Source organism: Magallana gigas, chromosome 10 (genome assembly GCF_963853765.1).
Source record: "Magallana gigas chromosome 10, xbMagGiga1.1, whole genome shotgun sequence".
In the NCBI taxonomy this organism is placed as follows: domain Eukaryota; kingdom Metazoa; phylum Mollusca; class Bivalvia; order Ostreida; family Ostreidae; genus Magallana; species Magallana gigas.
Genome location: NC_088862.1, coordinates 37,085,397 through 37,110,262, shown reverse-complemented (window position 1 = coordinate 37,110,262; position 24,866 = coordinate 37,085,397). Strand labels below are relative to the sequence as shown.

General features: G+C 33.2%; 1 protein-coding gene and 1 long non-coding RNA gene across 5 annotated transcripts; both read right to left on the bottom strand.

Moving 5' to 3' along the window:
- Positions 1-2,068: 2,068 nt before the first annotated feature.
- Positions 2,069-10,565, bottom strand: LOC105345279 (hypoxanthine-guanine phosphoribosyltransferase). Its single transcript, XM_034462451.2, has 8 exons — positions 10,400-10,565; positions 9,123-9,229; positions 8,185-8,368; positions 7,321-7,386; positions 5,248-5,348; positions 4,446-4,492; positions 3,733-3,809; positions 2,069-3,553 (listed from the first exon to the last, which is right to left on the bottom strand). Exons 1-8 carry the CDS (start codon positions 10,439-10,441, stop codon positions 3,503-3,505), a joined length of 675 nt encoding a protein of 224 aa, XP_034318342.1. The 5' UTR covers positions 10,442-10,565; the 3' UTR covers positions 2,069-3,502.
- A 5,776-nt stretch (positions 10,566-16,341) lies between these two features.
- Positions 16,342-20,807, bottom strand: LOC105324885 (uncharacterized). Of its 4 annotated transcripts, none has more exons than XR_010710163.1 (8): positions 20,708-20,807; positions 19,642-19,799; positions 19,453-19,527; positions 18,653-18,804; positions 18,071-18,135; positions 17,925-17,995; positions 17,699-17,826; positions 16,342-16,835 (listed from the first exon to the last, which is right to left on the bottom strand). It is a non-coding gene; the product is annotated as an uncharacterized lncRNA (long non-coding RNA). The 4 variants fall into 4 exon arrangements; XR_010710165.1 differs by having other exon boundaries at positions 17,699-17,815; XR_010710162.1 differs by lacking the exon at positions 18,071-18,135.
- Between the last annotated feature and the right edge of the window lie 4,059 nt (positions 20,808-24,866).

Sequence of the window (24,866 nt, the reverse complement as noted above, 5' to 3'; positions counted from 1 at the left end):
CCGTGGACCTAACTATAAGTCATTTTCAATTAGTCCACCGTAGACCTAACTATAAGTCATTTTCAATTAGTCCACCGTAGACCTAACTATAAGTCATTTTCAATTAGTCCACCGTAGACCTAACTATAAGTCATTTTCAATTAGTCCACCGTGGACCTAACTATAAGTCATTTTCAATTAGTCCACCGTAGACCTAACTATAAGTCATTTTCAATTAGTCCACCGTGGACCTAACTATAAGTCATTTTCAATTAGTCCACCGTAGACCTAACTATAAGTCATTTTCAATTAGTCCACCGTAGACCTAACTATAAGTCTTTTTCAATTAGTCCACCGTGGACCTAACTATAAGTCATTTTCAATTAGTCCACCGTGGACCTAACTATAAGTCATTTTCAATTAGTCCACCGTAGACCTAACTATAAGTCATTTTCAATTAGTCCACCGTCGACCTAACTATAAGTCATTTTCAATTAGTCCACCGTGGACCTAACTATAAGTCATTTTCAATTAGTCCACCGTAGACCTAACTATAAGTCATTTTCAATTAGTCCACCGTAGACCTAACTATAAGTCATTTTCAATTAGTCCACCGTGGACCTAACTATAAGTCATTTTCAATTAGTCCACCGTAGACCTAACTATAAGTCATTTTCAATTAGTCCACCGTAGACCTAACTATAAGTCATTTTCAATTAGTCCACCGTAGACCTAACTATAAGTCATTTTCAATTAGTCCACCGTAGACCTAACTATAAGTCATTTTCAATTAGTCCACCGTGGACCTAACTATAAGTCATTTTCAATTAGTCCACCGTAGACCTAACTATAAGTCATTTTCAATTAGTCCACCGTGGACCTAACTATAAGTCATTTTCAATTAGTCCACCGTAGACCTAACTATAAGTCATTTTCAATTAGTCCACCGTTGACCTAACTATAAGTCATTTTCAATTAGTCCACCGTAGACCTAACTATAAGTCATTTTCAATTAGTCCACCGTAGACCTAACTATAAGTCATTTTCAATTAGTCCACCAACTCTTAAGTCTCTAAAGTACACAAACAAAGACCATCTTACAAAAAATATAGTTATTTGCTAAGAAATTAATGTTGTATGGGACACCTGTCAATATTAATGTGGATAAAAGTACATTGTTATCAAAATACTTTCACTGTTTTAATATTTTCTAATTTTACAATATTTGACCAAAACATATGTTTTAAAATGTTTTGGAAAGGTAAAATTATAAAATCCCTAACAGGATTCGAACTCATGACTTACAAATTCGTAGGTAACGCTCTAACCCATTGAGCTACACCTTTAGGTAACAATTTCTGGAAAGAAAAAGTTTATCAAATTATGCTTGATTTTATTGTTTATTTCGATCGGAAATACGTCACAATATGGAAGTGTCCCATACCACCTTAACGCCATTTGCGGAATTTCTTTCAAGAAAATCGAAACTGAGAATGGATTATTCGCAAGAACGAGAAAGTCAGTCAACAGATGGAAGACTGTCGGTGATTCAACAAAGTCAAAAAGCAACACATCTAAACCTCTAAGGGGGATATCGACAAATCTGCAAAATATTGCACACCCTCCCCCATCCCATTTTCCCCCAGCTTGAGACAGTCTGCCATCATTCCGACGTCACAATGGTTATCAAGACCGTCATTTTTATTTTTACCATGGATTTATGTCGTGGTAAGTTAAGAAGTGAAAATCACTAGAAATATTTCACCATCTCTCCTACTTCAACTGAAAGAAAGCCGGATGTTTGATGTCAAGGTTCCACACAAAATGGTTCACATCCTATCAACTGTTCAATACTCAGTACTTCACTGTACAGTAACACTCACTTTGAATTCACTGTTAGTAATGAATAATGAATAAATACGCTGAAATGAATTGAATTTAAGAAATAACGAATAACTCTTTTAGTATTATAAGGTGATAATTCTGGTTTGGGCGTGATCCAATCCAATGAAGCCCGGGGTTAGAGCGTTACCTACGTATCTGTAAGTCATGAGTTCGACTTCCAAAAGAGACCACAACACAATGGGGGTTTCGATTGACATCTTTAGTTCTCAATCACATCTTACATGGACAGGTTGACTACGTGTTTACATTGTAATAGAAATAAAATCATGAAATGCATTGAAATTCACAAAGTGATAAATTAATTCTCAATGATGATAGTTAAATTCGTGCATGACTGAAAACCAACCCCCCAAAAAGTATGAAGGATGGTAGATGGATGCTAGATTTACTCCCGTTTGAAACTGCCAGTTTTCCTGTTATCCATTAACAATGGCAGTGGATACCAGCAAACAGTATGTGAAATACATAAGTCTAGTAATCTAATAAATGACTGTTCTTGTAGAATCATACAATTTCTCTGCTAAGCAATGGATACCAGCAAACAGTATGTGAAATACATACGTCTAGTAATCTAATAAATGACCGTTCTTGTAGAATCATACAATTTCTCTGCTAAGCAATGGATACCAGCAAACAGTATGTGAGATACGTCTAGTAATCTAATAAATGACCGTTCTTGTAGAATCATAGAGTTTCTCTGCTAACTGGAGAAAACAGAGTCCCTATTATGATAATTATGGAATGATGTCAATTCTCAGAGAATAATACAATGTATCGTTATAAGAAGAGACAATGGATATACTTTAAGAAAGAATTGGAATTTGGCAGTCATAAAACATGTAAAAAAATATAAAATGGTGCATTAAATGCAAAACAAAGACATTGCCTCCTTATAAACATGATATTCAGTTCAATTTAAGATTTACAATAATTATAAATAAACTCCTCAGATTTTTTATGTCAGTCATCTTCCATATATGTTGGAATAACTATGCCGACATTACTATGTTGATATTTTGACATAACTCAATTGACATATCATGCTACGGTGACATCACTATGTTGACGTTACTACGCCAAGATTACTACATTGACGTACTATGTTGGCATAAAATCCTATGAATACAGAACAAATCTAATAGCAGTATTAGCCAGTATACAAAATATGACAACTCCCCTATCTAATATAATATAACAAATGAAAATCATGATAATAAAAAAACTATGTAGTGAAAATCATCATAAACAATTGGGCATTATTTCTTCCAATCACTGCCAAAATTTCATGGAATAGCAATAAGCACTTACAAAGCTGCTAATTGGGACATTTTTCCCATTAATAATTGTAATTACAGAACACGAACAAAATCTGACTTTTTTGTCTATATGATTCCACTGTTATTTATAAAGTTTTTATTGTTCTACACCGATTTCCACAGTATAGTGCTGGGAATATTTCTGTGATAAATTGTTTCCTAAATCTGTAAGTATCATTTATATTTCCCTCCATAAAATGGTTGAGTACGAGCCCAATATAAGGCCTGGTTTTCACATTCTGACTTTGAGGACTTTTGATTTAATCACTGTTGCTTCTTCACCTTTTTTTTCTGGTTCTTTATCACTTGGATGCATATTTTTGTTTCCCTGCTTCATTTATTTCACAAACATGCTGCAAAAACAATTTAGTTTCAATTAAATACACTTGTGTTAACTATATTTAAACATATGCTAGCAAATACCCACTTCCAACGTGTATTGACAACATGTCATATCATGATATAGAGAAGTTTACACTTTGAAAACTGAATCCAAAAGTGTTTAATCTGGTACCCTGATGTAAATACTCACATTTAAATCCCTGAAGTATTCATTATAATCTAAGGCATATCCCACGATGAAAATGTCAGGAATTTCAAACCCAGTGTCTGTAATCATAAGGAAATAGACCATTGAAAGAGAACAGAAAATAAGGCATCGTAATACAAACTCAAACTTCACTATTCTTATCCTTTATCATCAGAATGGTTACAAAGCATATTTGACTTACAGATTCTTGTTGTTATCAAAAGAGGTTACACAAATTAACACAATTTGTAATCACAAGATTTAATAGATTTACATTCATCATTTCATCACAGGAGGTTACATACATTAACGCAAATTGTAATTGTAAGATCTAACAGACTTACATTTATGATGTAATCACAAGATGTAACCAAGTAACATTAATGATTTAATAAAAGGAGGTTACATTTAACTTGTGATGTATTAACAATATGCTACAGACTTACACTCTTGATGTAATCATAAAATGTAACATATTTACACTCCTGATGTATTCGCAATACGTATCAGATTAATATTTATTATGTAATCGCAAAATGTAACAGATTTACATTCATAATGTATGTAACAAACTTATACTATGATGTAATCACATGATGCAACAGACTTACACTCATTATGTAATAACAATATGTAACAAATTTAGATTCATGATGTAATCACAAGATGGAACAGACTTACACTCAAGATGTAATAACAATACGTAACAGACTTACAATCAGGCTTGTATCCAGAACTTCTAGGTGTTCGTTTTACCAGCATACTGAAAGAGACAATGACAAGACCAGTGAAAGCTTATAGTAGGATAACAATGAAAAGCTTCTGCTGGGAAAACTGATTTGTACATAATACATGTAACCAACCACAAGTTACAAGCCCTTCAGGCTTCAAAGGATTTGGTCACTTGACCAACAAAGTTCATAATTATCCTGGTAATTTTTTTAATATGCTGTTTAAATCTTACACAAACAGTAAAATGCTATCTTTGGTGTTTTAAATGAGCTATGAGGGTAGCTACCATTTAAGCATTAAATCATTATTTTTTAAAAAAAGATATAGCCTTATAATTGAAATGGTGTGTGGATACAAATTGAGTAACTCACGTTAGCATGTTATGAAAAATTTTTTGCACACACCTTTAGCGATATTGCAGAAAAAAATTACAAAACCTGCTAACACATGTTATGCATTTTTTCTGCAATGTCGCCACTTTCATATCCTGCATGAATCGCCAAAGAAAGCATTTTATTGTTTAAATATCTGCAGTAACTTTCCACGTGCTTTACAGGAATGTAAATATTGCAGAACAAAATATTAAAGCCCACTGATGCTTTTTATTTTTTTTTTATCTGCAATGCAAGCTACCGCCATACCCAGATGGAACTCTAAAGAAAGCATTTTTCTGTTTCAATCAGATTCCTAACATCCATTACAGAAATAGCTATAATCATCAGACAATAAAATGGAAGATTTAATACTGTACTGTGAAATCCGACGAGAATGAATTGATACACATACCTGGCCACTTTGATACATTTTGGTTTCACTCCCTGCAGGATTTCTAGGAGTTTCTGCATGGTTTTACCTGTATCAATAATATCCTCAACCACCAATACATTCTGTAAAAGATTCATCTTCAATTGTCATATACAAGTATTACAGGGAACACTCGATTCATTTCATGGTAGAGAGGTATATTGGAAGATAATTTCCCAAGAAAAATCATACATCCATGAATGAAGCCCGAGAGAAATATGGTTTAACCAAAACTGAAACCCAGCTGCTATTGAGGTATGAGAAAATCAATTGAAGTTCATGAGAACTGCCTCAACAGGAATATTCCACAATCCAGACCATTCAAGTCTTTTACAGTCATAAAAACCTCAATGTAACACCTCACTCTTCCCTACATATTACCAAATACCTATTCTTCTTAGAACACATTATATAATCCTTTTAATCAAACCTCGTGTTTCTCTACACATTGTGCAATAACTTGCCTTCTACATACAACCTTATTTAAACCTCATAGATAAACCTCACTGTTACTCCTCATATAAACCTTACTGTCACACCTCTTATACACCTAAATGTTACACCTCATAGATAAACCTCACTGTTACACCTCATAGATAAACCTCACTGTTACTCCTCATATAAACCTTACTGTCACACCTCTAATAGACCTAAATGTTACACCTCATAGATAAAACCTCACTGTTACACCTCATAGATAAACCTCACTGTTACTCCTCATATAAACCTTACTGTCACACCTCTTATAAACCTAAATGTTACACCTCATAGATAAACCTCACTGTTACACCTCATAGATAAACCTCACTGTTACTCCTCATATAAACCTAAATGTTACACCTCATAGATAAACCTCACTGTTACAGATCGTAAAAACCTCACTGTTACATATCATAAAAACCTCACTGTTACATATCATATGAACCTAATATAACACCTCATATGAACCTCACTGTTACACATCATGTAAACATTGGCTTTGCCTCGCCATCTATAAGATTGATCAACCCAATATATTACCGTAGTGAATCAGTAACTAACCTAATAAGTAATAATTTAACACCTCATATGAGCCTCAGTTTAACATCTCATATAAACCTTATTGTTATACTTTCATGTTAAATACTGAAATCTGATTGGTTAAGACGCAGTTCATAATCCTTTCTATTACCCTCAGCGTTAGCAACGCACTTAGCAACGGGTAACATTAAAAATTGTTACATGCGCGAAAATTATGCGCGTACGGTTCGCTGTAGAATTCACGTTATTCCTATATAAAAGAAGTGAAATTTTCTTAAAACTGAAGACATTCACTTCATTTCGCGTCGGTTGACAATGGTTTTCTCGGGGTGTCAATTTCAACTGTTACCCTCCCAAACAGGCACTATTTATATACTGTTACACCTCTTATTAACCTCAATGTTACACCTTAAATGAATCCCAATGTTACACCTCATATGAACCTCAATGTTACACCTCTTATAAACCTCAATGTTAATCCTCTTATAAACCTCAATGTTACACCTCTTATACACCTCAATGTTACACCTCATATAAACCTCAATGTTACACCTCATATAAACCTCACTGTTACACATCATGTAAACCTCACTGCTACACCTCATATGAACCTCAATGTTACACCTCTTATATACCTCAATGTTAATCCTCTTATAAACCTCAATGTTACACCTCTTATAAACCTCAATGTTAATCCTCTTATAAACCTCAATGTAACACCTCTTATACACCTCAATGTTACACCTCTTATAAACCTCAATGTTACACCTCATATAAACCTCACTGTTACACATCATGTAAACCTCACTGCTACACCTCATATGAACCTTAATATAACACTTCATATAATCCTAAATGTTACACTTTATATAGACCTCAATGTTACAATTTATATAAACCTCAATGTTACATCTCTTATAAACCTCATATTAACCTCACTGTTACACATCATATAAACCTCACTGTTACACATCATATGAACCTCATATTAACCTCAATGTTACACCTCATATGAACCTCAATATCCCAACTTACCTTGCCCTGGAGGTTCTTCAGATTGTCTCCACCAATAACTTCAATATTTCCTGAGGACTGGTCATCCTACAAATATATTCCAAAAACTGTTTTTATTCAAGCATTTATATTACTTATGCAATGACAGATTTATTTAAAGCATCAGTTTACTACAAGAATGATCATGTAAGATTCTCACAGTGATTATGCACTCTATTCGATACTTAACTTGTTACTTTGTGTAGTAGAAAGTAAAAAGCTTGCTGTGGGCAAGTAAGCATAGAGGGGAGTTATGTATAAAGGGAGAATTAGATGTGTTTGTAGAGGGGGGGGGGGGGGGGGGGGGGGGGGGGCGAGGGGTGTGATAAGAAGTAGAAATCAAAATGAGGCACTTCAAACTGCAACAAATTATTAACAGTGGCCATACTGTATACAGGAAAATATTGGCCCCCGTTTTATTTTTGTCCTGGATATGTGGTATATCAGGCCTGACATTGACTTACAAAGCAAGAATCATTTAGAACCACCCTTTATTAAGAAGGTAGATTTATCATCAGGGGTTTTAATTTTGCATGAGAGTAGTGCATGGATTACATTGATAGACTTACATCACTCCAAGCTTTCTCTTTGTTCTACATTACATATTTCAACGATAATCAACTCCATATTTGATTGTATCATTAGTAAGAATTTTGTGCATGATTCACACAAAATTGTGGGGTATGTTTTAGTTTATTCATATATATATAAATATATAGCTCTTCAGGCAGATGACATCAACAGCTTAAATTAAAACAAGTATTTTAAAACAGTGACATACCACATAGCTACTTACACAGATAAAATTGACAGCTAGACATATAACAATTATTAACACTGACTTACCACATAGCTCTTAAGGCGGATGAAATCGACGGCGAGCGGCACGGACCTGCCCAGGTTGCGGTTCAGTCCTTTGATTTTGTCCAGGAGGTCGGTGAAGAACTTGTAGCCGCCCTTCAGTACACACAGCGCCACCAATCCGTCCTCATCGAAATCCTCCACAATGTCCCGGGCAAGACGCTCGATTCTGTTTGTCAATTTATAATAAAAACGATAAAACAAAGTCTCATGGACATAAAATGAAATTTATTTTTTTTAAATCACCAAAATACCATCCTCACAAGCCAAGTTTCCGACTTGTTATTCTCATCAGATTAGAAAAACAAATTGGATTCTTGGGTAGAAGATGCTAAAATACATGTAATCTGTATATATAAGAAAAAAAAGATGAATTTTTTTTTTTAAATACATGTATATATAGAAGTTAAAAAAAAATGAAAAAAATACATTTACATATAAACTGTACATGGATCAACAAATTGGTAAAACGTTTGTATATACCGGTATATACCATGCGTATACTTTTCATGTCAATCACATGGTACAGAATTAGTTAAAAGAAAATTAGATGAAAAAATAGCATCGGGTGACTGCACCTTTCCATTCAAATCAACTAAATCTTACAAATGCAACTTTAAGTTTATAACTTTCTTTTATCACAAATATGACAGGTTTCATAATTTTCCAAAATGATTCCAAAATGATTTCATTCATCATTCAAACTTATGACTGTTTTCCCCCAATGTCTTTAAACACTTTTTAAACTCATCAACTACATGTAATTTAACCACAAATATGACAACAGTTTTCTACATAGGTTTTCTTTCAAGTTTGTCAAACAGAAATATCACAAACACTTACTAAGTTTCATTCATCACACACAAATTATGAGATATGATTTTTTTCGTGTTGATTTAATTCCTTCTTAGCTCATTACTGACCTGTCGTTAATTAAACCAGCTGGGATCAGAACTCGCGATAAATCGTCCTCGTAGTGTTTGGGGATACAGAACTCATCCAGTCTGTACCCAGGGGTGTCATCCTGTATCTAAGAATTCAGAAACAAAAGCTCTCAAAATAATTTCTTTTTTATCATTTTTAATAGAACACACACAACAATAAAACTGTAATTGTGAAATATATACATTTGAACCAATGAAATTGTATGTTGAAACCAAAATTAAATTATTTAAAAATTAATTTATGTACTGATAAATGGTCTGATCATTATGCCTGAATACATATTAATATTTGTTAAATTTCAATTAATATGGTATAAATATTCAGATTAAATTTATTATAACATTAATTTATCACATAGAGTTGTTGAAAATGCTTACAGAACCATTAAACATGCAAGTTTGATTTCTTCCACTGGAAAATGTAGTTAAAATAAAAATAAATCTAGGAATTTTGGTTATCAAAACTATAAATTATATATTGTGTGACTCTATAATCAAAATTCTAAACAGACAATGGTTTGTTAAATTGGGTTGTCTTGAACTACGCGAATCTTATGTGAGAGCATTGACACTCTTTACTCGGTCAGTCACCTTAAAATCTAGGTCAAAGGCCAACATTTTGTGGGGCATTTCAATCTGATAAAAATTTTATATATTATCTTGAAAAAAAAACCCCACTTTTATATAATCAAAATAAAATACATTTAGAAACTATAAGTAAAAAAAATTACATAAGTGACATGAAACTAAAAAGTATTAAATAAAACGACATTATTTTGTACATTATATTACAACCACAGTGGCTCGTCACACAGTTTTTTCAACCTTTTAATATCTACCACCTATATACAATAAAATAGTATTTTATTGTATATAGGTGGTAGATATTAAAAGGTTGAAAAACAATAAAATAGTATTTTATTGTATATAGGTGGTAGATATTAAAAGGTTGAAAAAACTTCGTAACGAGCCCATGTGTTCCAACTTTTGTATTTTTGTATTAAAAATACAAATGAAAGATGTTAAAAAAAAGTCATAAAAACGTATTGCATATCAAATCCACCGAAGGCTTTAACCTTCCTCTTGTAAATTCATTACCTTCAAAACGAAACTGTATTCATATTACAAGAGAATATGACGTTAAAAAAACGTAAATACAGTTTTGAACAAATTCGAACTACATGTACGCCTAATGTGCTCGTGGTGCCATGTGGCTGATCGAAGCGCCAGCTATAATACAGTATCTGTGCGTTTACCGTGATGAAATTTGTCCTCCTTTGAGCGTTCTCTCCTGACATGGTTATTTTTCTCCACGTAAATTTATACGTTCTCCCTCTCTCTCTTCACTAGCCTATCACAATCACTATGTACACACGTGAATAATGACCTAGTTTTACTTATTCGATAGCCCTCGGTTCACTCTCTACGCTCCATGGATATAAAAAGAGCAGAAGAGTTCCGAATGAATTTTCCCGGCAAAATTAATAGAGAGAGAGAGAGAAAGAGACACAGAGAGACAGAGAGAGAGACAGAGAGAGACAGAGAGAGAGACAGACAGACAGAGACAGACAGAAAGACACAGAGAGAGAGACAGAGACAGAGAGAGAGAGAGAGACAGAGACACACAGAGAGAGAGAGAGACAGAGAGAGAGACAGAGACAGAGACAGACAGAAAGACACAGAGAGACAGAGACAGACAGAAAGACACAGAGACAGACAGACAGACAGACGGAGAGCGCATCGTCGCAAACATCGCGCTGATTTAGGGGGAGGGGGTGTTCGGGACTTGTTAAATTACATACTAAATTTACCAAATTAGGCCTTGGACCCATCCAACCTCCCGGAAACAAACTTATCCCTCAACCACACCACACCCCCCCCCCCTTTTTGGAAAATTTTCTGGATCCGCGCATGAAATCTGTACATTATGCACGTAATTGCCTTTTCTTTTATTATAAACAGTCTCATTGCTATCATGTTATGGAAGTTTTATTTAGTTGTAATGTTAGTTGTGGTTTGTTTCCAGTCTATATCATTAGAATCTTCAGTTTTCAACGGATTCTATTGCAGTGCACCTTCGCTAGCGAAGGGTTTTCGGTCCATTTCATTAATGGGGAGCGGAGTGGACTGAAAACCCTGGGCTAGCAAAGTTGATTGTTGTGTCCCCCCCCCCCCTCCAAACACACACTTTTTTTCGCAGCGAAGATTTTTTTAAAATTTACATGCTTAAAATTGAAGTAAGATGGAGTTGCCCCCCACCCACCCCCACTTTTATTGGACCATGTAAAAAATGGAATTGATAATAAGGAAATAATGAGTGAAATTGAAGTTAAATGTATATATACTACCCTCCCTCCCCCCTCCTTCACTCCCTGGATTAGGATTTTCAGAATTTTTGGAAAGTAACCTTTTTTTTTGGCTGGTCAAGATTTTTTGAATTAGTCTGCCCCCCCCCCACTTTCAAAAACGATGCTACGTGCCTGGTGTTAGATTTTGGAAAGTTTTTTTGGTTTCAAGTTTTTTTTTTATATGTATAATCATTAATATTTTGTTCAATTACGAGGGATTGTAATGTTGGTAAAAAATATATTGTTTTTAACTTTGAATTTATTTAAGCATTAAATGCTTACTTTTGGATGTCGTTGGTCCTATACAGGCACGTAGCATCGTTTTTGAAAGTGGGGGGGCCAGACCCATCCAAAAAATCTTGACAAGCAAAAAAAAAAAGAAAAAGAAAAAAATTAATTTAAAGTTTCCAAAAATCTTCAAAATCCTAATCCGGGGGGGGGGGGGGGGGGGGGGGACTCAACTATACTTCCAAAAAAAAAAATCTTCCCTACCAAATAAATTTTTCCTTCCAAATCATGAAATTCCTAATCCGTGGGGGGGGGGGGGGGGGGAGGGGGGTACCTTCCATTTGACTACTCATTTCCTAATTTTCATATCAATTTTTTATTTTTAATATGTAAATTTTAAAAAATTTGTTGCTGCGAGAAAAAGTGGGGGGGCCAGGCCCCCCCTGGCCCCCCCTGATGCTACGTGCCTGCTATATATAACACACCAAGGTGGAACTGAATACCGCGCGTTAGTGTCCAGATGATCTTTGTCATAAGCCATTTCTAGGGTTTAAGGTGGAATAACACATTGTTACATAATGGATGTCCTCTGATAGAAACGACATTTTGTGTATCAAAATAAATTTATTGACGGCAACATGTTACTTACTCCATCGCCGAATAAAGTGTCTGGCTTGTGATCCGTATATCTGAATTCGAATCCCGCAGGGGCTTTTGATATTATTCAATTTTTTTTATCACCAATTTGCAATTTCGCTTATTTGACATGTGTGTATGGACTATTTTTATATATAGAATCTTTCTTTTAGGCATTTCTATCTAATATCTGTAATCCTGTATGCCCCCTGGGCCCAAAATTGGAAATAAACTATCATTATTATTATATATATATAAAGTTCGTTATATCTTTCATAATCAAATAATTTGAACGAGACTAAAGGCAGCTCCCTGCACACCATGTTGAGAACTATTTAGTAGAAAGGAAGCAAAAAGTCTTTTTGGATGGTTTTTCCTCATCACTCAGACATACTACCTCAGGTGTTCCCCAAGGATCTGTTCTTGGTCCATTTTTATTTTTATTATATATTAATGACATGTCTTATGATATATCAAACAATCTTCGTCTTTTTGCTGATGACACTTCTATATATGTTATTGTTGACAATGACACACATGCTGTAACAAATTCACTTGTTTCTGATCTTGACAAAATATGTAAATGGTCTGACATATGGGCAGTTGACTTTAATCCCAGTAAAACCAAAAACCTTGATTTCAGTAGAAAAAATATATCTCATCCCCCTGTGCAGTTTGGTGTCCATGGTCCATTTATACAAAAAGTTGATAGTCACATCCATCTTGGAGTAAATCTCCAATATGATGGAGGTTGGAAACAACATATTAATTCTATTCATGAAAAAGCTTGTATAAGGTTAAACCTATTGAAACTTGTTAAATATAAGCTATGTAGATGCTCTCTAAAAAAAATATATTTTTCATTTATAAGACCAGTTTTAGAATATGCTGATATAGTTTGGGATAATTGTTATGATAGAGAAGTTAAACTTCTAGAAGATATTCAAGTAACTGCTGCAAGGATTATATCAGGTCTTAGAAGTAACTCATCCAGGTCAGCTCTATATGATGAATTGGGTATTGATCTACTATCAGATAGACGAAAGGTTCATAAACTCACATTATTTTATAAAATGGTCCATGGTCTTGCTCCCAAATATCTACAGGATTTACTTATGCCATGTACACCGCAAAATAATTACTCACTAAGACACCAAGATGATTTTAAATTTGTTATACCCCAGATAAAAACAACTGCCTTTATGAACAGCTTTCTACCTTCATCTATAAAATTATGGAATGAATTACCTCTTCACATTAGAATTTTACCAACTGAGTCTTCATTCAAAACAGCCATAAAAAACATATTCTTTAGAAAGCCAAACAAACTTTATGACTTTGGAAACAGAAAAGCAAATATTATACATTGTCAGATAAGAAATAATGCAAGCAATTTAAATGCTGACCTATTCAATCATTTTTTGTGTGAAAATTCTATTTGTAATATGTGTGGTTATGTATCTGAAAATGCTTATCATTACTTTTTTGTCTGTCCACATTATGATGCACAGAGGCAAGTTTTTATGCAGTCAATAAGTAATTTACACTTAGATACCCCCATCTCTCTGGACTTATTGTTATATGGGGACAGTAGTTTGCCTTATAACGAAAATGTTGCTATATTTAAGATTGTACATGATTATATATTAGCTACCAAAAGATTTAAGTTTTAATGCATTATTCACAGTGTCACTCAAACAGCTGAACTGCTAGCTTTCTACAACTATTTTTCATTTTGTACATAAATAATACCCGGTACCAAGCATTTTGATTCCACTTATTTTTATTTTATTTTTTCCTTTATTTTTCTCTACTATATTCTATTGTTACATTGTACCATCAATGTTTGTCAAATTGACTGTTAAAGGAGAGGGCTCAAATAGGCAGATTGCCTGCTGCCCAATCCTATTATGTGATATTTTTTTACATAATAAAATATTGTTAAAATCACACCATGTGACCTTTACTGTGACGTCACATACTCTCAAAGTGAAAGTAACGCGATGTCTGTCAACAAATGGTAATTCACATAGGTCTAATGCGTGTTTCTACACACGGACGTGTAAGAATAATATTTTTTTCAAAAAGTTTAACTGCATTGTAACAAAGTGAAGAAAGTGTTTATGTATTGTTAATTACATGTACCAAATATTTATACGTAAGAGAAGATGTACATGTACCCCCCCCCCCCCCACACACACACACACCGATCTCTCATCATGCACCCCATCCTCTCAACCTAAGCCTATGTTGGGTCGATCTCCCACTCTTCCACAATCACATAACTTTTTAATTATTTCTAAACATACGAGATTGGATCGATTGACAGAATACTAGCTAGCAAAGGGAAATGTTGGTGATAAAAGTATCCAATTTTATATTAACCAGTCCAAAATGTGCATTGTGCTTGTAAATGTACCCCCTTTGCATATACATGTAAGCTAGCTGATGAAATGCATCAACTTATATATGGCCGGAGAAGGATAATAGAGAATAAAATTAACTTCCTTTAAAATAAATGCAGAGAAATAACTAATTGAAAGACAATGCATGGTCATATACATAAAATGTTTGGGAAAATGAATATACTAATAAATGTAGTAAGTATAGTTTAAAACAATTATTTTACAATGATACACTATTTTATCTGTCAAGTATATAGGTCTCCAGTCCCAAATATTTAGATTTTAAAATACATGTACCTGTATATATATTTAAAAAAAGAGGCCCAAAGCCTTATTTAACTGTTACCTGGGCATAAATGCAACCCTGCATGTTGAGGATTAATCAAATTGCATTTGATAAAGAATTGATAGTTGTGATACAATTAATATGCATGTATCTAGGGGTGGGTCAGGAAAATTCAAACTTGTCAAAATAGGAAAGGCACTCCTCCTCCCCCAGAAAAAAATATCTACAAGAATTGTGACCAAAGGATCATGAGTTTTATAAATTGTGTTATAGGCTCCATTCTCATCCTAACCTGTACTTAAAAGTGCACTATTAGATGTTAATGTTCAATATATGACAATATATGATAAGGCTCCCCCTCAAACAACTCAGTACCCCTGACTCGGTTGTCATGAATTTCAAAATTCCAGATGAATTCTATCCGTTTATCACAGGAATGCCTGCTAGTTTTTATACATGTACTTGGTAATGGAAGAAAGATTTTTTTTAAGAGTTAAACTTTATGACCAAAATGGCCCACCCGAAATAAGAGCCCTGGGATCATAAATACAATTTTGGTATAGATCTCCCTGCTCATCCAATCCATGCAAAAAGTTTTAAAGAGAATTAAAAAGGAAGATTTTTAAAGAATAAATAAATACCTTACTCAATTACCTTATATTTTAACATGAGATCCACTTTAAATTGAGCCAATCTTGCTTCATGATATGATACAAATCATACTATACATAATGTATCATACGATATTTGGTGGAAAATAGTTTTTGAAAAAGTTGGCGTGGATTTGAAATAGTGTATTCCTGTCAGAACATGACTATTCCTAAACATATGTGCATGGCATAGTACTTGATTTAGTGGAAGCGCACTCCGCCAAAAACGCTAAATAGAATATACAGCCAAAAGTAATATGGTTACAGTACTGTATAATATCATACAATACTATAGTATTGCATCATATGATACACAGTTGAATCAAATTATAAAACAATGAGTCACATCATTTGATACAATATTCTCTCATATCGTATGATACAATATCATATTGTATAATTTTTTTTACCATATCTTGTGATTGCTATTGTGATATTTACATGATTTGAATGAATATAGTGATATTAATTATATCACAATGTATAAGATATTATGACATTAGCTTTACTTGTATTATATTATGATATTGATCATTAACTATAATTTGCATATAATGTTATCATATTGATCATGTTGATAATATCATGTCTCAGTGAGTTTTGTAATCTTTGATTACCTATGTTTAAAATATCAAAACACAAACATGTCTGTCATCAATTAATATTTAATTTACAAATTTGAACATGCATTAGAATACAAAAAATGTAAAAGACTTTCAACTGAAATAGCCATATATATGCCGAGTTGGCCATGAGGGATGAAGATAATTAGCGTCATGACTTAAGGTATACTGCAGGGCGTAGAAAGATAATATTATGTTTAACACAGTGAAAGGGTAACTGTGAATTCCAGTCCCACATATGGAAGGGTGGTAGAGATCAACCATAGATGAACATGACTTGTAGAGGATGGTAGCGACTTTAGCCAGTGCACAACTCCATTGCTGCCTCATTCCTATTTCCTCTTCTATTCTAAACATGATGTTAGTAATAGCTTAGTGGATTTTTGGCTAGGTAATGCATGCAGCACATCTCCCGATATGGAGGAACCTACTGGAGATTATGTTTCAGTGTTTTTTTCCTTGTCAGAACTAACTGTTACTTCTATTTTTTCATTTTCATCTTCTCTGGAGAAGGTCCTAAAAATTCACAACAAAAATCTTGAAATTGAATATCATTCACATGAAACATGCATCCAAGCCCATTTTTTTTTCTTTTTTAACATACACTAAGAACAGTTACACTAATAATGTTTATCACATGTTCAGCTCAATATGTTTTGGATAACACTCATCATGAGTCATATAACAAATTTATCATTTTACGCTATGTATTCTTACCCAACATGACGTCATAATTAAACATACTGTAGGTTTAAGTTGGATAATTGACAAAGAATGAAGAAGTATCAAAATATAACAGCTGAAAGAGTAGAGTACCGTAAATCTGAGTTATAAGTCTGAAGCATTTAATGCTGTTTTATATATATATTTTTTTATAAATTCATAAGATTACGTTTGATAAATGAAAGTTTTGATGTTTGTTAAGCTTGGAACTTTTTCAACCTGCATAAAGTAGTTGACGTTTCTAAAAGATTGGAGTTTAACAAAAGATGTGGTATGACGTGATAAAAAGAATATCTCATGATTTGCAATGGTACATGTATATAATTTTTATACAATTCATTCTGTGTATTCTATCTACTTGCCAAGGCTTGAGGATAATAAACACACAACTTGTTGGATAAAATTCATACAACCCATACAACATCTCTAATTATAAGAGATCCTATGTATATATGATAAAATCACAAACATGAAAAACTTGACGTCATAAAATTAAACCACACAGATTATAACCTTAATATTCGATTATTAATTCCACACAAAATAGAGCTACAGGAGAGGGTGGTCTAAGTTTCTAAACTTGTGCCAAATCCCAGTTGTGATTTTGTACAATAAAAATATGTTCAAATCAAATCAGAGCTAGAGTAAAAGCTTACCTGAGGCAGATAAGGAGGAGTAATGTTAACTTCCTTCGAGATTTTCAAAGGATGTACTCCATGCTCCACTCTTACAAAACTAAATTTCATTCACATCCGAGGTCTTCTGCAGTATATCTACATACAACCTGCAAAAGTTAGCCATCATTGAGTTGATGTTAATTGTAATATTAAAATCTTGCATCTGGCAATGCAAAAGTGCATAAGATTAATACATTACACGTACCGGAAATTCTGGGGGGTTTCTTGGTAGACTAGATGGTCATGGCCATCTTCTGTATTCTGTCTTCAAGAGTTCTGTATAAATAGGAAAATACATAGGGAAATATGTACTTAAATTTAGAAGCCAAACAATAGTTCAATCAATCATACCTTAAAATTTAAGGTACTGGTAGATCTGATGGAAATGTTTTGACCACCCAGCCTGCTCACTACACCTTAAAACAGTTTCTCAAATCAGCAGAAAATTACTTTATACATTATGACAGATAGCATGATAGCTAAGCGGCATGTAAATATAATAGGTGAAAAAATGTGCAATTTAGGATATATATAATATTTCAAAATTTAATTCAGTAAAGATGAACAAAAGCCTCATTTTAACAAAACATTCCAATCGCCATCTTATGACGTGGTGTTTTAACAAGTATAAGTCAAGGTGTAGTGGATTTCCGGTACCTTAATTGTAATAAATTTGCATTATATTAATTGATCAAAGTTTTTATCAAAATTATTGCTATGGAGCAGATACTAAAATTGAAGTTTAGGTAATAAAAAATGCTTCACTTCATTGATTCACAATGCATGTAAGTTTCTGAGTTTTCAAACACTCTTCATTATTATTAATATTGATATCATGATTATGAAAAGACAAATTTGAAAAATATTCATTTCAATCTTTACTCTCTCTAAGATATCTCTTTGAACAACTATGGCCTAGTTAAAAATAGTTACCCATCAATGAAGAGTTGATGAAATCTGGAATGTTTATTACAGACACTAGGACACATTTTTTTCATTCATCATCAGATAAGTGGGTCTATCAAAGCAATGGATGAGGGAACAGGGTCTGGCTCATGTGGGTATTTCAATTTCTCCATACTGCGCTGTAACAAGCAGAATATGAACTTTAGTATACATGTACACTGTATATATAATTATACTGACTACATTAAACAAATACTAAAAAGAAAAAGACATTAATTGCCTAGTACATTGTTTACACCGACAAGATACATATTACATTGTCCAGTTAGTGAATACTAAATAAATATTATCTAGATACAATGTAGTGATTACATTAACCAGATATAGATTACACTGACCAGACATACTGATTACAGTAAACAAATATATAAATTATAAAGGGTTTGACCACCCAAAACGGATTATAAAGCGTAAATTTCCCCAACCCAGGTTATACGAGTATAACTTGGGTAGACATTGAGTTCATTTCTTAAATATCTTGAACCTACTGCATGATGTAATAACTTGAAATTTACAAAGCATGTGAGTGATCATAATAGGTGAGTAGTTATATAGCTATGTCACTGTCTGGATCAAGTGAGAGCTTCTCATTAACTGAAACAAATGAGACGCAAATGGATATCATGTAAAACCTAACAAGTTGAATCAAGATACATGTTAATAACGTTAAGAGAATGTCAATGACTAATTGTAATAATGAGAATCTTTTTAAAACACAAAATTACAATAACATACTGAAGCTCTAGAGAAGTCTCCATGTGGATTACCTGATTGTTTTGTTCTGCCTAGTAAGGTGTATAGAAAGGTAACTTTATCACCAAATAGATGAAAACACAGGGTTTCTGAAAAACAAATAGAAATCTTTCAATCAGCATTGAACAAGAATCACGTCTTCCACCTCATCTATTTTGCATGTCTGAGAACACCAAGAATTTAGCAAGAACAAAATGCTTTACCACTCTTAAGTCAGCAGTCCCACCACTCAAATGGAAGACACTACATGATATTGTGTAGGTCACATTTAGGGAGTGCAGAAGGATTTATATTCAGATTATATCCACTGGTTGACTAGGGTGCTTATAAAGAATCACCCCAGCTGGCTGACCGGAGGATTCTGAAACAATAAAAGCATGCTTTAATCAATGTAGAATTATTATAGCAGCTGTAAAAGCTAGGGCACACGGCCCAATACTGTACAGCATGTAATAAATACTTGTCTCAGCACTGAAGAGAATCAAAGCTTATAAAAAGTTTTAAAATATCAATCTTACAGAAGAATATACTGTACTTGCAATGCACTTGTAACATTTTACATTGAAGATTGATTTTATCACAGATTTTTTATTTCAATAGGCAAGTCAAAACTCTATTTTCACTAATTAAGATCACTTTATTTGTAAATTAGCATAATGAATGACAATAAAGACAAGACATCAGTGAGATAGATCATAGGTACACGGTACAGCCCACACACATGGATAACATATTGGTCCTGTGAACATTTACATTACTAAATTTGCTTAATTAATTTATCTATAGATGTCGACGACTGGAAAGATCTACATTGTAGGTCATAAGGCCCTATTAAGTAACTGTCATTAGGCCCCTGTTACGACATGAGGCTCCATGTATTTATTACTATTTACTACATTATACTAGACCACGGATGGCGGCATTCATTTATAGGCTCAAAGATTAATTCACTATTCAGGGTCTATGATATAATTATATAGCACAAGAATTTGACACAATCTGAGTAACAACAAAAAGAAGGTACATTATATACCTCTTTTTATATACCCCCTTTTTATTGATGACAGATTGAGCCAAATCCCAATAATGGTTAGGACCTGTATATCTGCTCAACTTAAATAATTATCTATATTTACAATACATGTACTTTCTATGACATACACATATCATAAAATTTATTAAGATAACATTATTTCTTTAAACACAAGAAATATTTGAGCATATATAATCCATAAAAGACAATAAAATATTTTTTAAAATCGTACATACCTCGCTGAATCCTTCCTGAGCGTCTAACTTCGTCTAACTTGTTTAGTTGTTATGCTGAAATAAAGTGAAAGCGGAAGTGCGATTGCGCATGCGCAACTGGGTAGCAGGGAGCTGCCGAAAGCTGAATTCAAATAATTTACGGTTAATTTGAATGACTTTTTCCAGTACGTGTGTTATTTCACATTAATATATTAAGTTTGCTGGCTTAGTATTTATATTAGGATGCATAGCGTTGTTGATTTTATTTGGTGCTTTATATATGTTACATTAAACATGTTAAAAGTTTAAAATCGAAGATTTCTAAACTTGTCTATAACATTGTTATAGATAAGTTTAGAAATCTTCGATTTTAAACTTTTAATGTAACAGGTTATCGATTTAAAATTTACAAGCTGCTATGATAACTTAGGGTTTTTTTTTTCTCTCAGATTAATTACGCAATTGAGTTTGTAACAAAAAAAGAGGAAATAACCAAACAAACGGAGATGCTTTCATGTGACAAAAATGTTAATCCTCCTAACACTAGTCTTTGATATCTTCTTAAAGCTATACACGCTATAATTTGCGTCAATTTTGAATGACAGTGAAAACGCATGTGTTTGTCTACTTACAAAAGTTATCCTTAATCTGTAAATTACAAGGGTGAATTCCATCTCGTTACAAAGATATAGATTTTTAATTGTTTATTTTCCTGCCAGGAAAATATACCTTTTCATGAATATTGATGAAGGAAGAGCAAACCGACCTCATTGCGCATGTCCGCGGAGAACTAGGTGGTCGTTATTGTTTGCCTAATTAAATATCCAACTTGATTTTTAATATGCTTAACAGTTGTTAATTTGAAATACATACATGTATATGTATAATGAGTAAAATACGCTTGCCATTCACGATACCCTTACTTCTGCATTAACATTTATAGGATCTATAAATAGCACATAGGGGAAAAACACAGGTCTACGTCATTTTTTTAAAGGAAGTATTCATATCTACTCACAGGCTTGTATTTTTTTCTTTTGTTTGTACTCGTATATCGGACAAATTTATGCTTTACTGAAAATATCCTTTCCTTTGTGAAACTATCACAATTATGAAGATGTTGACCCTTCACCAGTTTTGGTATGATAGGCTAAATTTAGCTGTCGATATCACGTGATAGATTGATATTCACGAGGAGGCATTACTTTCCTGGCAGGAAAATAAATATTTTTTATTGTTTAATATTTGATATATTTGATACGTGATCGAATTGAGCATTATAATTAACAGAATAAAGGTAACTTTTATTAGTAATCAAACACATACATTTTCCCCTTTATTCAAAATTGACGCAAATTATAGCGTGTATAGCTTTAAGTTAATCTCCAGGCAAATTTAATAATTGTTGGACAATAGAAGTATCACCGTGCAAAATTCACTGTTTAATTATAACTTTATTTTGGACTTTACTTTTAAAATTCAACATCTGTTTCGTAATATTTTCTCACAATTTATTTCTTACTAAGTTACAAGTTTATTTTGTGATTGACACTTTTCGAACTCTATATGTGATTTCAAAGAGACAGAGTGCCACGTCTCAAGGACTGTTAATCTCTCAAAACAACAATGTGCAATTATCAGCTTTACATGTCTTGGACATCAAAGACTCATTGAGTTTATTTAATTATTTTATATCTGTGAACCTTTCACTCAGCAATTGTGACCGCGTAGATTTGCACGGTGCTAGGGAATTTTTCTGGATCTGCATCGGTCGTGTGCAGCACGAACCGGGTGAGGGAATGTTGGCGTAAAGGGTATAAGGTGTAGGCGCGCTGTGGGCCGTAGGGTAATAACGAAGGGTAGGTTTGCCGTATTCCCAAAGGTCCACCAGTATACAGTCCCAGAGAAATAAACCAAGTGATGAAGGATTCCGTATTTATTGGCCGAGATTCAACGATGGCAACATTAAAACATTTTAACAGACAGACATTTTACAAACAAGTCGGATATGGCCGGTAGTGGCCTCCGGACTCAAGACTCTGGGTGAGTCGGACGTGGCCGAGGCTGGCCGCCGTATTCCAGACTGCCGATTGACAATTGTACATAATTATTTATAAGAATCTGAACAATAAGTATAAATTGACAGGTGATGACATAAGTAAGCTGAGTGAAAGGTTCACAGATTTAAAATAATTAAATAAACTCAATGAGTCTTTGATGTCCAAGACATGTAAAGCTGATAATTGCACATTGTTGTTTTGAGAGATTAACAGTCCTTGAGACGTGGCACTCTGTCTCTTTGAAATCACATATAGAGTCCGAAAAGTTTCAATCACAAAATAAACTTGTAACTTAGTAAGAAATAAATTGTGAGAAAATATTACGAAACAGATGTTGAATTTTAAAAGTAAAGTCCAAAATAAAGTTATAATTAAACAGTGAATTTTGCACGGTGATAGAAGTGTGAAATTATCGTAACAGCTATATGTGTGAATGTTTACTTTTCTGGCATGCCATTACTATTCCTTTGTCAAAAAGCAATGCCTGTCCAAAAAAAAAATGTGTAAAAGGGAGAATGGTTTAAGATCTGGAAGAGAACGGTTGGGCTAGCTGTGCTGGAACCCCGCACGTTAGCATAAAGTCATATGTTGGGCTAACTGTGCTGGAACCCCGCACGTTAGTGAAGTGTGTGTGATATCGGGCTAGCTGTGCTGGATTTCCGCACGTTAGTGTCGATTATATCGGACTGTCCGTGCTGGAATCTCCGCACGTTATTAAGTTGTTATCTCGCAACTCCGAGAATCGGTTTTCATTGGAATACCATGTACCGTTATTTCATCAACTTATATACAACTTGTTGAACTTCTGTTTCGTTTTGGAGTTTTTTTTTATTCAGCGTAAGCTTGAGCGAGTGTAACGAATTGAGCTTTCCCCTGAATTCACCATATGGATTTTAAGAACTTTTATATTACAATTTACAGTCTAGAATACAAATCAAATACAAGATACGTTCGTGAAAGTTGGGTAGTATTTTTAGTAGAAAGCCGATTGGCATGCTACCGGGCTAACCGCAACTTCACGGAAAATTCGCAATAGGAATTTTACACTTAAAATTCATTGGTGAAATATATAACACTTGTTAAAGACTTTTTACATGATGATGGGTCATTTTTATCAAAATCTGAATTTGAAAAAAGATTTCATTTGAACAAAGTATGTTTTATGCAATATAACAGCATAATTAGTGCTGTTCGAAAGTTTGTTAAAGACTCAAATTTTTCAAAGGAGAACTATGTCAATAGTGTTGGTCCTTTTCTACCCTTTTACTGTGTTGAATTACTTTTGTACAAGAAATGCACTAAACCTATTTATAGTTTAATCAATACAAATGTCCAATGTATTATTCCAAACTCAATCATTCGATGGAATTCAAAAATTGTCATGAGAGGCTACTCCGAACTAATTTTACAGGATATTTTCAAAGTATGTTTCAAAGTTACAACAGATACTACTGTACAGTGGCTACAATATAGAACTCTACATAGAATTCTTCCTGTAAAATCATATCTAAAAAAGATAAAAATAGTTGATAATGATATATGTTCTTTTTGTAATAATGAAGTTGAAACTATTGAACATGTCTTCACATCCTGTTCCTTTGCTTTAGATTTATGGAGTAGTTTAAGTATGCATATATATCATGCTGTTTCAAAAAGAATTGGCTTTAATGAGTATAACATATTATTTGGAGAGACTCCTCCTTCTAATTCTAACTTAGTCATCAACTTTTTGATCCTGTATACCAAACAATATATTTTTCAATGTCTGTACAACAAAAAAGTTCCAATATTTGCAGGTCTACTATGTCACTTAAACTTTAGATATGAAATTGAAAAATGTGTTGCTATAAGAAACTCTTCTTATGATAAACATAATGATAGATGGTTTGAATGGAAAAATCTTTTTCTTAATATTTAACTTCAAGAGCTTTATTCATTTCAGTTTATGCAAAATTGTATCAACTTAAATAGTTTTCAAAAATTATGAGATCATGACTTGTATGTATGTGTGTATGAATGTGTTATATGTACAGTGTATTATAAAATGAAAAACTGCAAAAAAAAAACAAAAAAAAAAAACCAAAACAAAACACTTTTCAATATCTTTAATATATATCTCT

Excerpts from the sequence above, each read along its gene's own strand:
- LOC105345279 (XM_034462451.2), bottom strand. The coding sequence starts at position 10,441 with ATGTCAGGAGAGAACGCTCAAAGGAGGACAAATTTCATCACG. Across the intron at positions 3,810-4,445 it reads TTCTGGATACAAGCCTGATT|ACACTGGGTTTGAAATTCCT; the intron begins GTAAGTCTGTTA and ends TTATGATTACAG. Across the intron at positions 3,554-3,732 it reads AATACTTCAGGGATTTAAAT|CATGTTTGTGAAATAAATGA; the intron begins GTGAGTATTTAC and ends TTGTTTTTGCAG.